This window comes from Marmota monax, unplaced genomic scaffold (assembly GCF_021218885.2).
Source record: "Marmota monax isolate L192 unplaced genomic scaffold, Marmota_monax_Labrador192_F-V1.1 WCK01_AAM20220418_F8-fsc00041, whole genome shotgun sequence".
Classification (NCBI taxonomy): domain Eukaryota; kingdom Metazoa; phylum Chordata; class Mammalia; order Rodentia; family Sciuridae; genus Marmota; species Marmota monax.
The window spans coordinates 8,630,843-8,645,055 of NW_026695238.1; the positions used below are offsets into that span (position 1 = coordinate 8,630,843).

The 14,213-nt window shown below is 37.3% G+C and overlaps 1 protein-coding gene across 9 annotated transcripts in view; it reads right to left on the minus strand.

Moving 5' to 3' along the window:
* The window catches only part of Dock10 (dedicator of cytokinesis 10), a 234,253-nt gene that overhangs the window by 111,807 nt on the left and 108,233 nt on the right, over positions 1-14,213 (minus strand). For all 9 annotated transcript variants that reach the window (XM_058577514.1, XM_058577513.1, XM_046439593.2 and 6 more), the window contains exon 3: positions 8,518-8,607. In XM_058577514.1, the coding sequence (XP_058433497.1) occupies positions 8,518-8,607 (90 nt within the window). The remainder of the gene's footprint in view (positions 1-8,517; positions 8,608-14,213) is intronic.

Here is a 14,213-nt window from a genome sequence, read left to right on the forward strand (position 1 = left end):
ACCTTATTTAGATCAATGGCCCAACCATCCAGCTTATGTCCAAGCCATAAGTATGGGAGTCATTGTCAACACATTTCTTTCCTGAACTTTCTTTTTTGCTCCCCAAATTCTCCAGCTCTATCTCCTCAGTGGCTCTTTATTGGTACCACAATCACCTGCCATTTGTCACCTGGCTGGGCTATTAATCGTCCCCTAACTCTTCAGCTTCTTGACCCTTTCAGCCAACCATTCCACACTTAGTTCTGCTTTTAGTTATTCTTCTTCCTTACAGGTGAGGCTGACCTTGCTTTACCTTACTAATACCTGGTGCACTTGTCAGTCTGTATGTGAAAATCTGATCCCCCGTGTTGCCTGGGAGCATGCCCTTCAAGGGCAGGACTGTGCCACGTCCCCCTGGTATCACCTGCTTAGGAAGTGATAAATGTTGGATATGGAGCCCTGTCCAACCTTTCCTCCGTGGTTGATGCCCTTTACTGCATATACTTAAACTTCTGCTGTTTGACCCACAGTAGCGCAGCAGTCGGTGGGAAAGGGGCTTCTATGTAAAGAATTCAATCCTTTGTAAAACAGGGTAATTAACTCCATCCAACTGCATTGTAAACAGCAGATTCTTCTATACTTAAAAAGGCAACTTGCTTATGCCATCGAATATACATTTCCCCAAGCAAGAGTAATGTGACAGCTAGGTAGAGGATTGAGACGCTAACAAAGTGTAACTATGACCTTTGTGATCATTATTATTTACTTCTAACTTTAAAATCAAACCTTTTCTACTCTTATAATTCTATATATCACAGAACACGCATCACTGAGGTTTGTCTGGAATTTTGTTGCAGTATCACAAGACCTCCATGGACAAAGACAGGCATTACTGACACCAACAATAAGAATTAAGAGTGGAGGTTTGGCCACGAAAAGAAACAACCAATTTATTTGATCTCTTGGGGGCTTTAACATTTCGTTTTACTTCATTAGCATCTGTTCCAAAGCAATGTGTGCAGAGGTTTACCTAATTGCTGATCATATTTTATTTGAACTGTATTATGTCCCTACTTCCTGGCCATCTTTTTGGATCAGATTTATATCAGCATCTCTCCATAGTGTTTCTCAAACATCTGGGGGAAAATGCACAGTCTTTGTCTCTGTGGTCCAATACATGTGGAAAAGGTTTCATGTCATATTCCTTCTAAAACATCCTCAAAACGGATATGTGCTAATTAGATGTTGAGAATGAGAGGGAGGAAGAGAAGGGGAGAGAGAGAGGGGGATGGGGAGAGAGAGAGAGAGGGAGGGAAGAGAGAGAGAGAGAGAGAGAGAGAGAGAGAGAGAGAGAGAGAGAGAGAGAGAGAGCGCTGTAGACCTGTCCTTCTGCCTTGGTCAACTGCCCGGCTGCCTTGATTTAAACCATGAAGATGAGGACTTCTGATATTTTTAGTGTGAATTTTCTATGGAAGCTTAAAGATTTCAACATTTACTCTGCCTTAAATCTGATTCAAATTTTCTATTTAGGCTTGGATCTTGATTTCATTATTTTACTTCCCAGAGAATCTCATCATTTCTGGCTTGAGACTCCTGCTTAAAATCTGAACTTATCCTTGTCACAGTAATTTAGGAGTCTGATAGAGACAGGACACAATCGTGTGTGTGTGTGTGTGAGTGTGTGCAGGTGTGCATTTGCAGACACAGACACAGATATCTGCCTCCATTTTGCAGGTGGTTTCCAGGCCTCATCAGTTCCCAAGTGCTTTATACCACGGCCACAGTGAGACTTGAACGCTTGGATTCATTACTTTCTGCTCCCTTCATGGCTATTCTCCCGCAGGAGCCCTGGCTTCCATGAATTGGAGAGGGCTTTGTGGTTGGAGCAACTTGCTTCTTTAGTGCTTGGTGGGAGTTTCTCCTAGCCAACTCAGCTCAAGTGGTCCCTGGGCTGCTGTTTCCTCTTAAGCCCCGTATCTCACAATGCTCCACTCCCTCATCTTCTTTTATTAAGAGACCAAACCAAGGGCTTAGTTTTTGTTGGTGGGCTGAACTTCCAGCTTTATGTTATGCCCTTGTGTGTATTAAAGTGGAAACTCTGCTGTAGAAGCTTTGCTCAGGAATTCTGCGCCCTATTTACAGACCCTTTAATTGCCCTCTCCCCGCATGGGAGCTGAGTGTTTTTTAATCCCGGAAGTGTTTGATTTTGTTCTTTAAATGGTTATAGATGTTGATGTTAAGTCACTTAGAAGGATCAGATAAGGACAATACTCCCAAGTTGTCATTTCCCAAGTTTTCATACGTTGCTATTTTTGTTCTCAGAATCATAGCATCAGAATTATGAATTGTCCAATATAAAAATGGAGAGACTGAGGCAGGATGTGGAAATGTTTTCACCAAGTCAGGCTATGAAGCACATGGTTTTGAATAGTTTATCATGGGATCAGAGACAATAAGGTGGGTAAGAACATTGAATATGGGGCCTGAAACAGCAGATTTAATCTGGGCTCTTTGTAAACTTAGGCCAGTTTAGTTAACCATGTACAGCTTGTTTTCAGGCTGTAAAATGAGCTAATAATACCCACATTACAGTGCTCAAAAATAATTCTATATGTACACTGCTGCTAGACCAAAGCTAGATGTTCACATAGCTGTGAAGTGCTTCACAGGATGTGAAATATGCCTGGGCTTTTGTGTGGGAAATACTTAACCTTCCTCTTAACAGATAGGGAGGAGAGTAACAGATAAAACAGAAAAGACAGACACTTCATCTCATTTAATGTCCATTAAAAATATGAAGCCATTCAAGATTAAAAAAGAAAAGTATGTCTACTGCCTCTCACGAGAGACTGAGAATTGTCAAAGTGGTGATATGAGAGAGAACTCAAAATTTTTATGGAGCTTGATGTGTTTAAACTAGATTCTTGCCAATTTGCTGCTTAGCAACGATAAAATTTGTCCTTACCACCTTGCAGGGAGCCGCTGGGCAATTTAGCACAGGGTTGCACAAAAAGGTCGCTTAGTACAGCAGCTGTGATAAGGCAAACATGTGTTGCCACAAAAACCTTACAAAAGTTTATGAATTCATTTTAATCCTTGCTTAATAGGGTTTCAAAATTTCAGCCACTGTTCTTGGGCTGTAGTCTACTGACTATGTGCATCAGAATCACCTGGCAAAAACTACAGTGCTGTCATTAGGGCAAAGACTGAGAGAGGTGTTCCTCCCAGAAGGCCACTAGCACAAAGCACCATAATGGTAGTTAGCATTGTGGTCAAGAGTCCAGGACCTTGGACTACATGGTCTGTGTCCCAGATGTGGATCTGTCTATTCCCAGCTATTTGATCTTGGCTAGGCAACTTTCTTCACCTTTCTATGACACAGTTTTCCCATTATTAAGAGGCAATGATGATAATGATGCAATATCTGTTTGGAATTACTGCATGTAGCTTATCTGGCACAAAGTAGGTAGTCCATAAAGGTTTTTCTGCATTAGCAATTGAAGTCAAGACTGTCTGCTAGCATAATTCTCCACCTTAAACCATTCTCCATCTTGAACCAGATCACTGGTGATCACTTTTTAAAAATCTGTTGTCTTCAGGCTTGACTACTGATATTACCATTGAGGGATACTTGTAATTAGGGTTTCTCTTCTTCCCATCCTATAAATCACAGATCACACTTTGTCTCCATCCTTAAAACCAAGCAAAAGCATGAGAGGGTTTGAAGCATTTTCAATGATAGTGACACAAAAAAATTAGCAGGGAATAAAACAGTTTCTTCTCAGACTTCCTCCTCCTTCTTCCTCCTTTTCTGCCTTAGATCCATACAGCGAGAAGAGCAGGACAAGAAGATTTGTTTGTGTTACAGAAGAAAACCAAATACGAGTTGGGAAGATCCTGGGGGTCTGGGGTGAAAGGCACTCTACTTGGTTTCTCTTTGGAGCAGTTCTTAGGAGAAGTGAGAAGCTGAGGGTGGAAGTGAGAAAAGGAGGCTGCGAGGAGTTGAAAGGAAATCAAGGAACAAAAATGAAGGTAAGAAATGTCCTCCCAGGAGAAATAACAAGAGAAGAGCAAATACTGTGTTCAACTTGTTCTCAGCTGATGGTGGGGTTCTAAAATGGGTCCTTTTGGACATTTGAAGGTGTGGAGCAGAAGTTGTGGAAACACACTAAACTAAAGGCCTCTAAGAACCTAGAATAATACTGTGGATGTGTCTAGGTTTCAAAAAGTCCTTTCCCCTGGAAAGTAGTTGAATTGGAACCCGTGGTTGCATCCAGAGATTGCCCTTAGGAGTCTTGAGTCGGTCCTAGGATTAAGGTTTGTGCTGGCTGGCCCCACCTCAGAGGGATGCTTGCCAACAACCTGAGGAGGAGGTGTGAGGCCAATGACCAGTCCAAGGGCCCCAGAGCCTCTGTACAGAGACCCACAGCAAAGAGCTAAGGGCCCTGGTCCATATGAGAGCAACTTTCACAGCCAAAAGGCAATTACTGCAAAACTGGACACAAATACTCCACCCACTAACAAAAAGGTGAAAGCACCATCAGATGACAAGTCTCTGAAGTTAAAGAATCATATATAAGTCCACAGTAGTTACACTAAAAATGATCAAGAATTGACAGTCAGATGAATTTAATGGATTTCTATGCCTGACGAACAAGCTCAGCAAGTAGAATCAAAACAGAGTGCACAGGAGATTTGAGGACTCCATATGACATTTCATTACCATCCTAAAACAATAACCGAACCATGAGCCTGAAGTAGTCTCTTAGAGGGCTAACCAATGACACAAAGAATTATCGAATTTTAACTTTTAGAGACAAGTTTAGGTAATAGATTTGGTACACTTCCAATTCTGGCAACATTTGAAAGTCTATTCTACATAATTTCTTCCAAAATATTTTATTACAAAATTCATTCATTTTTAATACCACAACAGGATAGAATTATATAGACTGTAAATCAATCTCTCCCCTTCCCCTTATCATCCCAAACCTCTGAGTAGCCAATGCATGAGTTCGATTTGTATACATTTCCCCTTTTTTCTAGGCTTATATAAACATATTTGCACATATGCTTATAGGTTTACTATACTTTTAATAACTTTAATATCACACTATGCATTCTGTGACTTGCTTTTTTATATTGACAATATATCATGAACACCCAAATTAAGATATTTAAGTATATATACATATATGTGTGTGTGTGTATTTATTTATTTATGAACATATGCATACACACACACATATACACACACACACATACAGTTTCTATTGACTGTATATTGTTACCAAAAACAAATGTGTTGAAATGTTTCAATCCTACCCTACTTATTGGTATTCCAAATTTCCAAAGCAGCAGTACACAGCACATTTTTTATAAGATGTGTTTGTTTTTATAAGATGCATGTGTATATTTATAGATGCTACTGAAAAGATATTTGTGAACTATATCTCAAAAGTTATAGACCTATTTTGAATACTGTGTGAGAGTATTTCTTTTACTGTATTTCCATCACCATTAAATTATATTCATCTTAAAATTTCTCTCCCTTCAGATATTATGCATAATTTTTGTTTGTATTTCTACTAGTGTGTGCCTCTTGGCCACACCAACTGCATTTTTTTTTTGTTTTGAACTTCATTTTGAATATTCAGTATATTAGGCAAAAGATACCATGAGTAATATTTTCTTTGATTAAATATTCCTTCTGACTTTATAATACCATTCATCGTATGAAAATTTAAAATTTTCATTTGGTTAAATCTGTTCATTTTCGCCTAACTTCCCACTTAAAAATGTTTTCCTACATTTATATAACTTTTGATTTTAAAATTTAGATATTTTCAGGGCCAGGGTTGTGGCTCAGTGGTAGAGTGCTTGCCTAGTATGTGTGAGGCACTGGGTTCGATCCCCGGCACTACATAAAAATAAACAAATAAAATAAAGTATAAAAAATTTTAGATATTTTCATTCATCTAGGGTTTAGTTTTTATGTAATATGAGATACAGACCTAACAATTTTCTTCCAAAATGGATAGCCAAATGTTATTTGTTGAGTTGTTCACTCTTCCTCAAAGACTTCGCAGAGGCACCTTTACCATCTATTAAATAACATTTTAGTCTTCTATTAAATATGCACTTGAATATTCTAGATAGTGTTTTGTGTCATTTGATTGTTTATTCCACAGCACAGAAAAAAGTTAGTGCTTCCCTAATTATTTTTTAAAGATAGCATTTCCCTAACATAAAGGAGGAAAATAAAGCAAACTATAACCAAGTTTCACTCACGGATATAAACGCAAAATTTTGAAATAAAATAGTAGCAATTCAAATACAATAGCATAGTAAGGTGATAATACAACTTGAACAAAAATGTTTATACTAGAAAGGCAAATAAAATGCAGAGAAAAACTCATTAATTATATTATAGTACTAATCTAAAGCAGAAAAGCTGTCCTATTAAAAGACCAAGCATGCACATGACAAGAGTGTGGCAAGTTTTTATAAACACTCAAAAGAAACTAAGAAAGACACTTCTTAAAACATGATTTAGACATCAGAAACCAACAAGCAAAACCATATTTCATAAAGCAGCAAAGAAAATAGTTTTCCCCCTAAAACAAAGATGAAGATAGGATGTGAAATATTAGCATTATTATTCAACATTGTTTTAGGGACATTGGATATCAGAGTAAGGCAAAAATTGAAGAAACAGAGGACAGTGAAGGGAAGGGAGGAAGTACAGGGGTAGTAGAATGAATTGGATATCATTACCCTATATATGCAAATATAATTACATGACCCGTGTGATTCTACATCATGTACACCCAGAAGAATGAGAAGTTATACTCCATTTATGTATGATGGGTCAAATGCATTCTTCTGTCATGTATAACTAATTAGAACAAATAAAAAATTTAAAAATTGAAGAAACAATATACTTGGTAGAAAAGATAAAATTTATTTGCAGATGAGATACTATATATCTGATAATCAAATAACTATTGGGATAAGAGTTTAATAACTAGTTATTTTTATTAGAAATCAATAGCTTTTTAAAATATATCAGCAATTAATAATAGGAAAAGAAAATGGATTTTAAAAATGTCTGGTTTGGAATTGGAATGAAACTATCAGGTAATAGGAAATAAATTGAACAACAAAGTTAAGGGTCTTCATGAAGAAAGTGCAATATTTTAGTACACAACATGACATGCAGGAAGACCTGGTTACATGTTCTTAGCTGGGAATTCAAAATCATGATAATTTCAACTGCTGCCAAAGTTAACATAAATATACTACTGGACTTTTGTAGAGCTGGTCTCAGTGATTCTGGCTTTCTAGTACAGAAAAGGATCTGCAGACATTAAAAAAAAAAAACACAATGTACTATTAGACAATAAATTCTTCTAGAACAAAAATACTATGATCCTGACATCATATATTATTTTTATCAGTAAATATGAAGACAGCATTCTCAGATACCCTGATGGTATCTGAGTGTACACTTTTTTTTCTATCTCCTTAGAAGTTCTTGTAATTCAATGTGAACTTTGGAAATAAATGCAGTATAAGCAAATTAGTCAAAACAACAACAACAACAACAACAACAAAAACAACACACACAACCAAAAAAACCCAACATGTGAATTCATGCAAATAATGATCTGGACTGTATAATACAGCATAAAATATGTACAATTAATCAATCAGATCAGCCTTAATATGTACACTAAAAAGTCCAGCTTGCATTGAGTCAAATATGTTTCAGAACTGTGCATGGTGTTAATATTAAATGTGGTTTTAATTAATTTCTAATGGGCACACACTGTTTTCTTAGAATTAAAGGCCACATTTAGACACTGCTATTTTTAGTTTGACTTGATGGTCTAGATCTTGTCACTGCCTTTTCTATAAAAGGAGGACTAGGACTGGCTTCATTTATTCATTCAATAAATGTCTTCTAAAAACTGCTGTGTCCTGACTCAATCCCTGCCCTAACGTGGCCTGGAGTCTGGGTACAAGATGAAGAAACCGATTTGTAGGCCTCTTATATTTCAATTAAATATAAGGAGATGCTCTATCAATATCCCCTTAACCTTATTTCTATTATGGAAATAGTTAAGCATAACTATTTCCATGGCTAGTACTCAAAAGAAAAATATCCCTTAAAATAGAAACTCTATTATCCAAAATTCTCATGTAGTATGGTCTTTCTTACTATGCATTGCAAATAAATGAAAGTGAAATCTTTCTATTAAATGTACTCAAATACTTCTCAACATGGGGATTTCTACTAAAGGGAAAAAAAAGAAGGAAAAGAAAATCTGAAACTTTAACAGTCACCTATTAATGAAACATGGATAACAGGAAGATGGGAAATTCCTGCTAGGTGACAGTTGAAAGGCTGCTGGGAGCATGTGTTCATTGAAGAGAAGTGGGAGATGGTAGGTGTTTAACAGTAAATTGCATTCAGTATTCCCTGGGGGAAGGCAAAAGTTTTGTAAAATAACAGACTAGAAGCGTCACATTTACCTCTTTCACCAGCAAATTTTCTGCTTTGTGGTCTGCATCTTCGGGTACTGTTGAGTATAATGTTCGGATATCCCAAGAAACTGTGGCTGCCTGAGAGGAAAAATGAGAAGAAATTAAACCCTCATCTTCAAAGGTACCAAGCAGATCACTACATTGAAAACCCCCAAGGGAAGTTGTTCTAGAGCTTAGTGTAGAGATAGCAAGACAGAGAAACTTGGGTAGTTCTTCCAACTTCCTCTCTATGAAAGAAGGTCCAAGCATCCCATTCCTTGTCACTACTGCATTGCCACAGGGATTAATGAATCAGATCAGTTTCACTGCTCCTTCAGTGAAACTCATCATTTTAAGCTCTTTCTCCCTTCTGCAGAAAACAAAAATTTGGGTCATTGCATATTTCTACTTTAGCTTAATTTTATCATAATCTTTTATTTTTCATCATCATTGTTGTTCATGTTAAGATTAATAAAGGTAAAAATGTACCAAGCTATTGCTATTTAATGCTACTTTAAATAATCTCTTAAATATCAACAAGGCAAATGTGGCCCTTTCAGGAACCATGTGTGTGCATGTGTGTGTGTGCTTAAGTATGCTCACAGCCAAAGTTGGGTGGAAGAGGGTCAATGTTCAGAAGATCTGAACCTTGAAGAAAATGCACCATGTTTTTGGTGTCTTTACTTTTGTTTAAATTAGCACAATATTTTTTCATTCTACACAAATAATATCCTATTAAGTGGTTAAACATGATTTGATATATGAAGTACTTCTTAAAACACCTAAAATGGAAATGTATGGGCTGTTTCCTATTTAAGTGTACTCAAGCAGGGGAGGAGTAGGGTTTGCCCTAAAACAGAAGTTTTGCATCACTAGCCATCAGCTTCCTGTAGTCTGGGCACCTTCGTGGTTAAACAGATGCTGAGAGAATGTGTCTATGAACATCCACAGTACAAATAGCATATTCTCCAAATCACAGTGAGCCATCACGGTTTCTAAAGCACAAACTAAAGTTCACTTAGACCAGTCCAGATGAAGGGCATTATTCTGGACTGATTGTTGATACAGATAAGATTTCAAATTCATGCTTAGTTTTGGACACAATTAAGGACAGGGGCCCATGAGGTTAGTCTTCTGATTCCACACATACTGCAGAGAGCTCTGCCACCAAAGACAGCATTGTTCCTATCATTCTTTTTTTTTTTTTTTTTTACCAATTCCAGACTCACATTTTCTTCAAATTCCCCTTTTCTTCATTCCTGGGCATGCAGGCAAGAAATTCTTTCTGTTTCGTTCACTGTTATAACTTAAGTGTCAAGTTTGGTGCTTAAATGATTATTTGCTGACTTTATTGAACATGTGAATATATATATTTATGTTCAGTGTGAGATGTGTGTGTGTGTGTAAGCCCATGAGTGTACTCCATGTCTGTGTGGAGTATGTGTGCCTGAGTATAGCGTGTGGTTGTGTCTGAATATGTATGAGAGTGTGCGAGTGTGATTGTGCATGAGGGTGTATTTTATTTGAATGTATACATGTGTGGTGGTGTAAGTTTATGTAGTGTGCATTTATGTAGAATGTGAGCATGTTAGCTTATGTGTTTTTATGTGTGATTGTGTGCAATGCGTGTGTGTGCATGCATATGCATTTTAGGAAAGCATGGGTTCTGACATTGTGAAAGAGGAACAAAGTCATGTGAATCTAACAAGATTAATGGACAAAAAATAACGGGAAAACTGTGTTCCAGATATATCATAGAGTAAAATTAACTACTCATCATTTTTTTCCCCTTTTTTCGGAACCCAGGGGCACTCAACCACTTAGTCACATCCCTGGCCCTTGTTTTTAAACATTTATTTAGAAAAGGTCTTGCTGAGTTGCTTAGGGCCTCGCTATATTGCTGAAGCTGGCATTGAATTCATGATCTTCCCGCCTCAGCCTCCCGAGCAGCTATGATTACAGATGTAAGCCACCGCGCCCGGCCCAATAAACACTTACATTAAAACAGCCATAGACGGAATCCCTGGGCCACTGTATGTGTAGTTTGAAAGGGCTGTGGCAACCAATCCAAACTATTCTAGACACAGAGAACCAGCAGATATATGAGGACAAATCAGGGTGTGGTTGTTTCCCAGGTGGAGTGTGATAGCGTCAACTGAGTTATTATTTAGAGTTCACATTTTGAATTTATTTTGAATTTTCTCTGTCAAGTTGTTGATTTTATATTCTTCAATCTGTTAGGAGATAAATAGTAAATAAACTTCTTTGAAAGTTTGGAAAAGTTTAAGAGCCCTGGTTAAACTGAGCTTTGGGGATTATTGCTGAATTTCAATTATCTGGGGATGATTTTGTTTCTTGTTTAGACAGGTAATTCACACATATGGTTTGTCACTTGCTTGTTGTCCAGAGAACATTACATTTTACAATCTAATCTACTGGAAATATTAGAGATTCTTTTATTTCTAATTGAAAATTTTTCTATATTATAGTGATTATGATAAAAATTATTGTACAAAACAAAGTGCCAAGCGTTCCTTGTTCTCATTTTCCCCCTACGTCACTCCACTGCATTCTTACTGTAAGTCCATCAGACGAGAGAGTAGAGAAACAGGACTCCACATTAAGCTTACAGTAAAACTGTAAACCTGTTGTCCCAAGATCACAGCTCTGTGGCTTAGTGAAATATAGTGAATACTTACTGAATTAAGTCACTTTCTTTTTTTAAATAAGTTTCAGAAGAGTGGGCTCAGGCTTCTGGGAACAGTAGGCATATGGCTACTGGGTTAGTGATGTCATAGAGCAAAGACGGACCCTCATGCCTAAGTTAGTGCTCATGAACAACATATAAGACTGGAAATTCACGCAGGTGGAGTTACAAAAACTGCCTCATCATGCCTTGAGTGCCTCCTGATGATGTCAGTCATAAAATGATGTTTTACAACTGTAGCTTAAACATTCTAAAAAAAATCATGTGATAAATTGGAAATATTAATTTATAATATCTAGGCACTTGCTGTAATTTGATACCTTATTTCAAGTACATAAGGCTTGCAAAAGGTATACATGTATAGTATATGCCTAGAACATGCCACTGATTTCACTTGTAGTTTGTTTATACTGGAGCATTTGACTGAAAAAGCAAAAGGCCTCCATCACTTTTCAGCTTTAAAAACAGTGGTAGTGTTGCACTTATTTTAGATTTCTTTAATGTCTTTTTACTGAAGCAAAAATGAATTGATCAAATAAGAAGTATAAAGATCATATTTGTTAAGGGTATTAATATGGTTACAAAGAATTTATTTTCTGAGAAATAGATGTTTTCAGACAACTACAAAATGCCTTGGCCACAACAGACTTCCTGTTCTTTTTTATAAAACTTCTGGTCGACAATTAGTATAGTTCAAGAGCATAAAACAGATCTGAGGCTGCACTGGCTATCAGCCGAGCTCCCGTACTGGTGGTTAAGAGTTTCATAAGGAGCTAATTGTCCACAGATCAGGCGTCTGGAAAGGATGCATGCAGGCTGGTGTTTGCAATGTCACGTCCAGGATGCTCAGACCCCTTCAACTGCAGCCCTGTCACTTTCTGGTTCCTTCTACCCTACTGTGGGTAGTCCTTGTGGTTTTGTCGCAGCCACCATCCATTCTGCTGGCTAAAGTGACCAGGGAAGACTTCATTCCAAACACAGAGGAGATATTTCTCAGTTGGCCAAAAGCCACTGTCAAAGATTAAAACAGGCTGCTTTTCCTATCCTGGGGCTGAGAAAGCTTCCTCTGACATTAATGCAGGTTCCATCTGCTCACGAAGGAGGACAGAAATGATGTGTTCAAGGCAATCGATCAGTCCTAACAAGAGAAGTCAACAGCTTCTCAATGGAAACTGTAACTCCCAGTTCATGATGAATTCTGGCCTAAGCAAGTGTTTTAAAAGTGAACTTCATCCAAATTTACATGATTACTGACACTGATATTGCCTTTTATTCTATTAGAGAAGACACCTATAATAATTGCTTAAATAACATTTTTTGCCACATTTAGAAAAGTGTTAATGTGATTTTTATCTTACTTATTTTTAAATAAATGAGAATGTCTCTTTAGTACCTTCACTGTGCTTTACAGGGAAGGCCACTCTTGGTTTGCTGAAAACTATGGAAAATGCACAATTGACAAGCAATTATACATACTGAATAATTGTCATTGTCATGATCCAGCCAAGTCAAAAATGGGGACTTTTTTTTTTTTTTAATAAAAACTCTGGTTGACATTTAGTATAGCATCACAGTATTTAAGTATGTGAGTAAGGAAGAGGTTCAAGGAGTTACACTCTTGTACTGACCAATTACTAAACAATTCTTATCAGTTTTTGTTTTTTGTGACTCATTTTCTAGGTTTCAAAATATGCCTCACCACCTCTAAGGGGGTAAGTACAAAAACATTCTTTATTTGAAAAAAAAATTAATTATTGTTTTAATTTAACAAAGTTATGGATTATAATGTGATAATTTGATACATATACACAGTGCGTAGTGATCAAATCAGGGTAATTAACATTTTCATCTCCTTAAACAAATTTGATTTTGATTGACACATAATAATCTTACATTCTACATATGAAACAATGTGAGCGTTAGCAGGAGCAAAGTGCCCAACAACATAAAGATATGCATTGTACCAGGAGGGTCTCTTGGCCAGGACTCAAAGGCTACAGTCTGAGCTCACTGCTCAGGAGGGCCCTATGAAGAAACCTGTTTGGCTTAGGGCCTACAGATGTGGCCCCAGGAAGAGCACCTTATTTTTCTATGAAGCTGAAAGCATTCTGTGTCTGTGTCCAAGACAAGACACAGACCACCACAGCCTGCCCTCCATACCTCTCTCAATATGGCTGCCCTTCACGCCTCTCTGCATATGGCTGGCATGTGTGAGGCCCTGGGTTCGATCCTCAGCACCACATATAAATAAGTAAATATGGATCCTGTAATTGTCATTTGCTTCTTCCACGCTGGCCACCAGCCTTCAGAGAGCCTCTGCTCAGACTCTTCCACTTCTCAGAAACTTGTTTTTCTTCCTTATTCTTTCCATATCTTATTTTCTTTTTCATTTTTTATTCTTACCAGCAATGTACAATGATTACAAGTTTTCTTTTTCTTATTTTAGTTGTTGTTGACCTTTATTTTATTTATTTGTTTATATTGGTGCTGAGAATTGACCCCAGTGCCTCACACATGCTAGGTAAGTGCTCTACCACTGAGCCACAACCCAGGCCCTAGTATCTTATTTTCATATAGCTCATCCCACACACATTTCTCTTCTTGGAACTCTATCATTTATTACTTACATCATATGTGAAGTCTAGAGTTCAACTTTAGATTCATTTTTAAATAAGAGCATTGTTGAGATGTAATTGATAGATGCCATAAAATTCACCCTTTTACAGTGTAGAATTTAGTAGTTTTGAGTATATTCAGAATTGTGCAAACATCTTCACTATTTAATTTTTTAAATATTTTTTTAGTTGTCAATGGACCTTTATTTTATTTATCTATTTGCGTATTTATTTACTTAATTATTTATATGTGGTGCTGAGGATCGAACCCAGGGCCTCACACATGCCAGGCAAGTGCTCCACCACTGAGCCACAACCCCAGCCCCATTTTTACCACCTCCCAAAGAAACCTCATATTCCACCAGCAGTTTGCTCCATGCCTT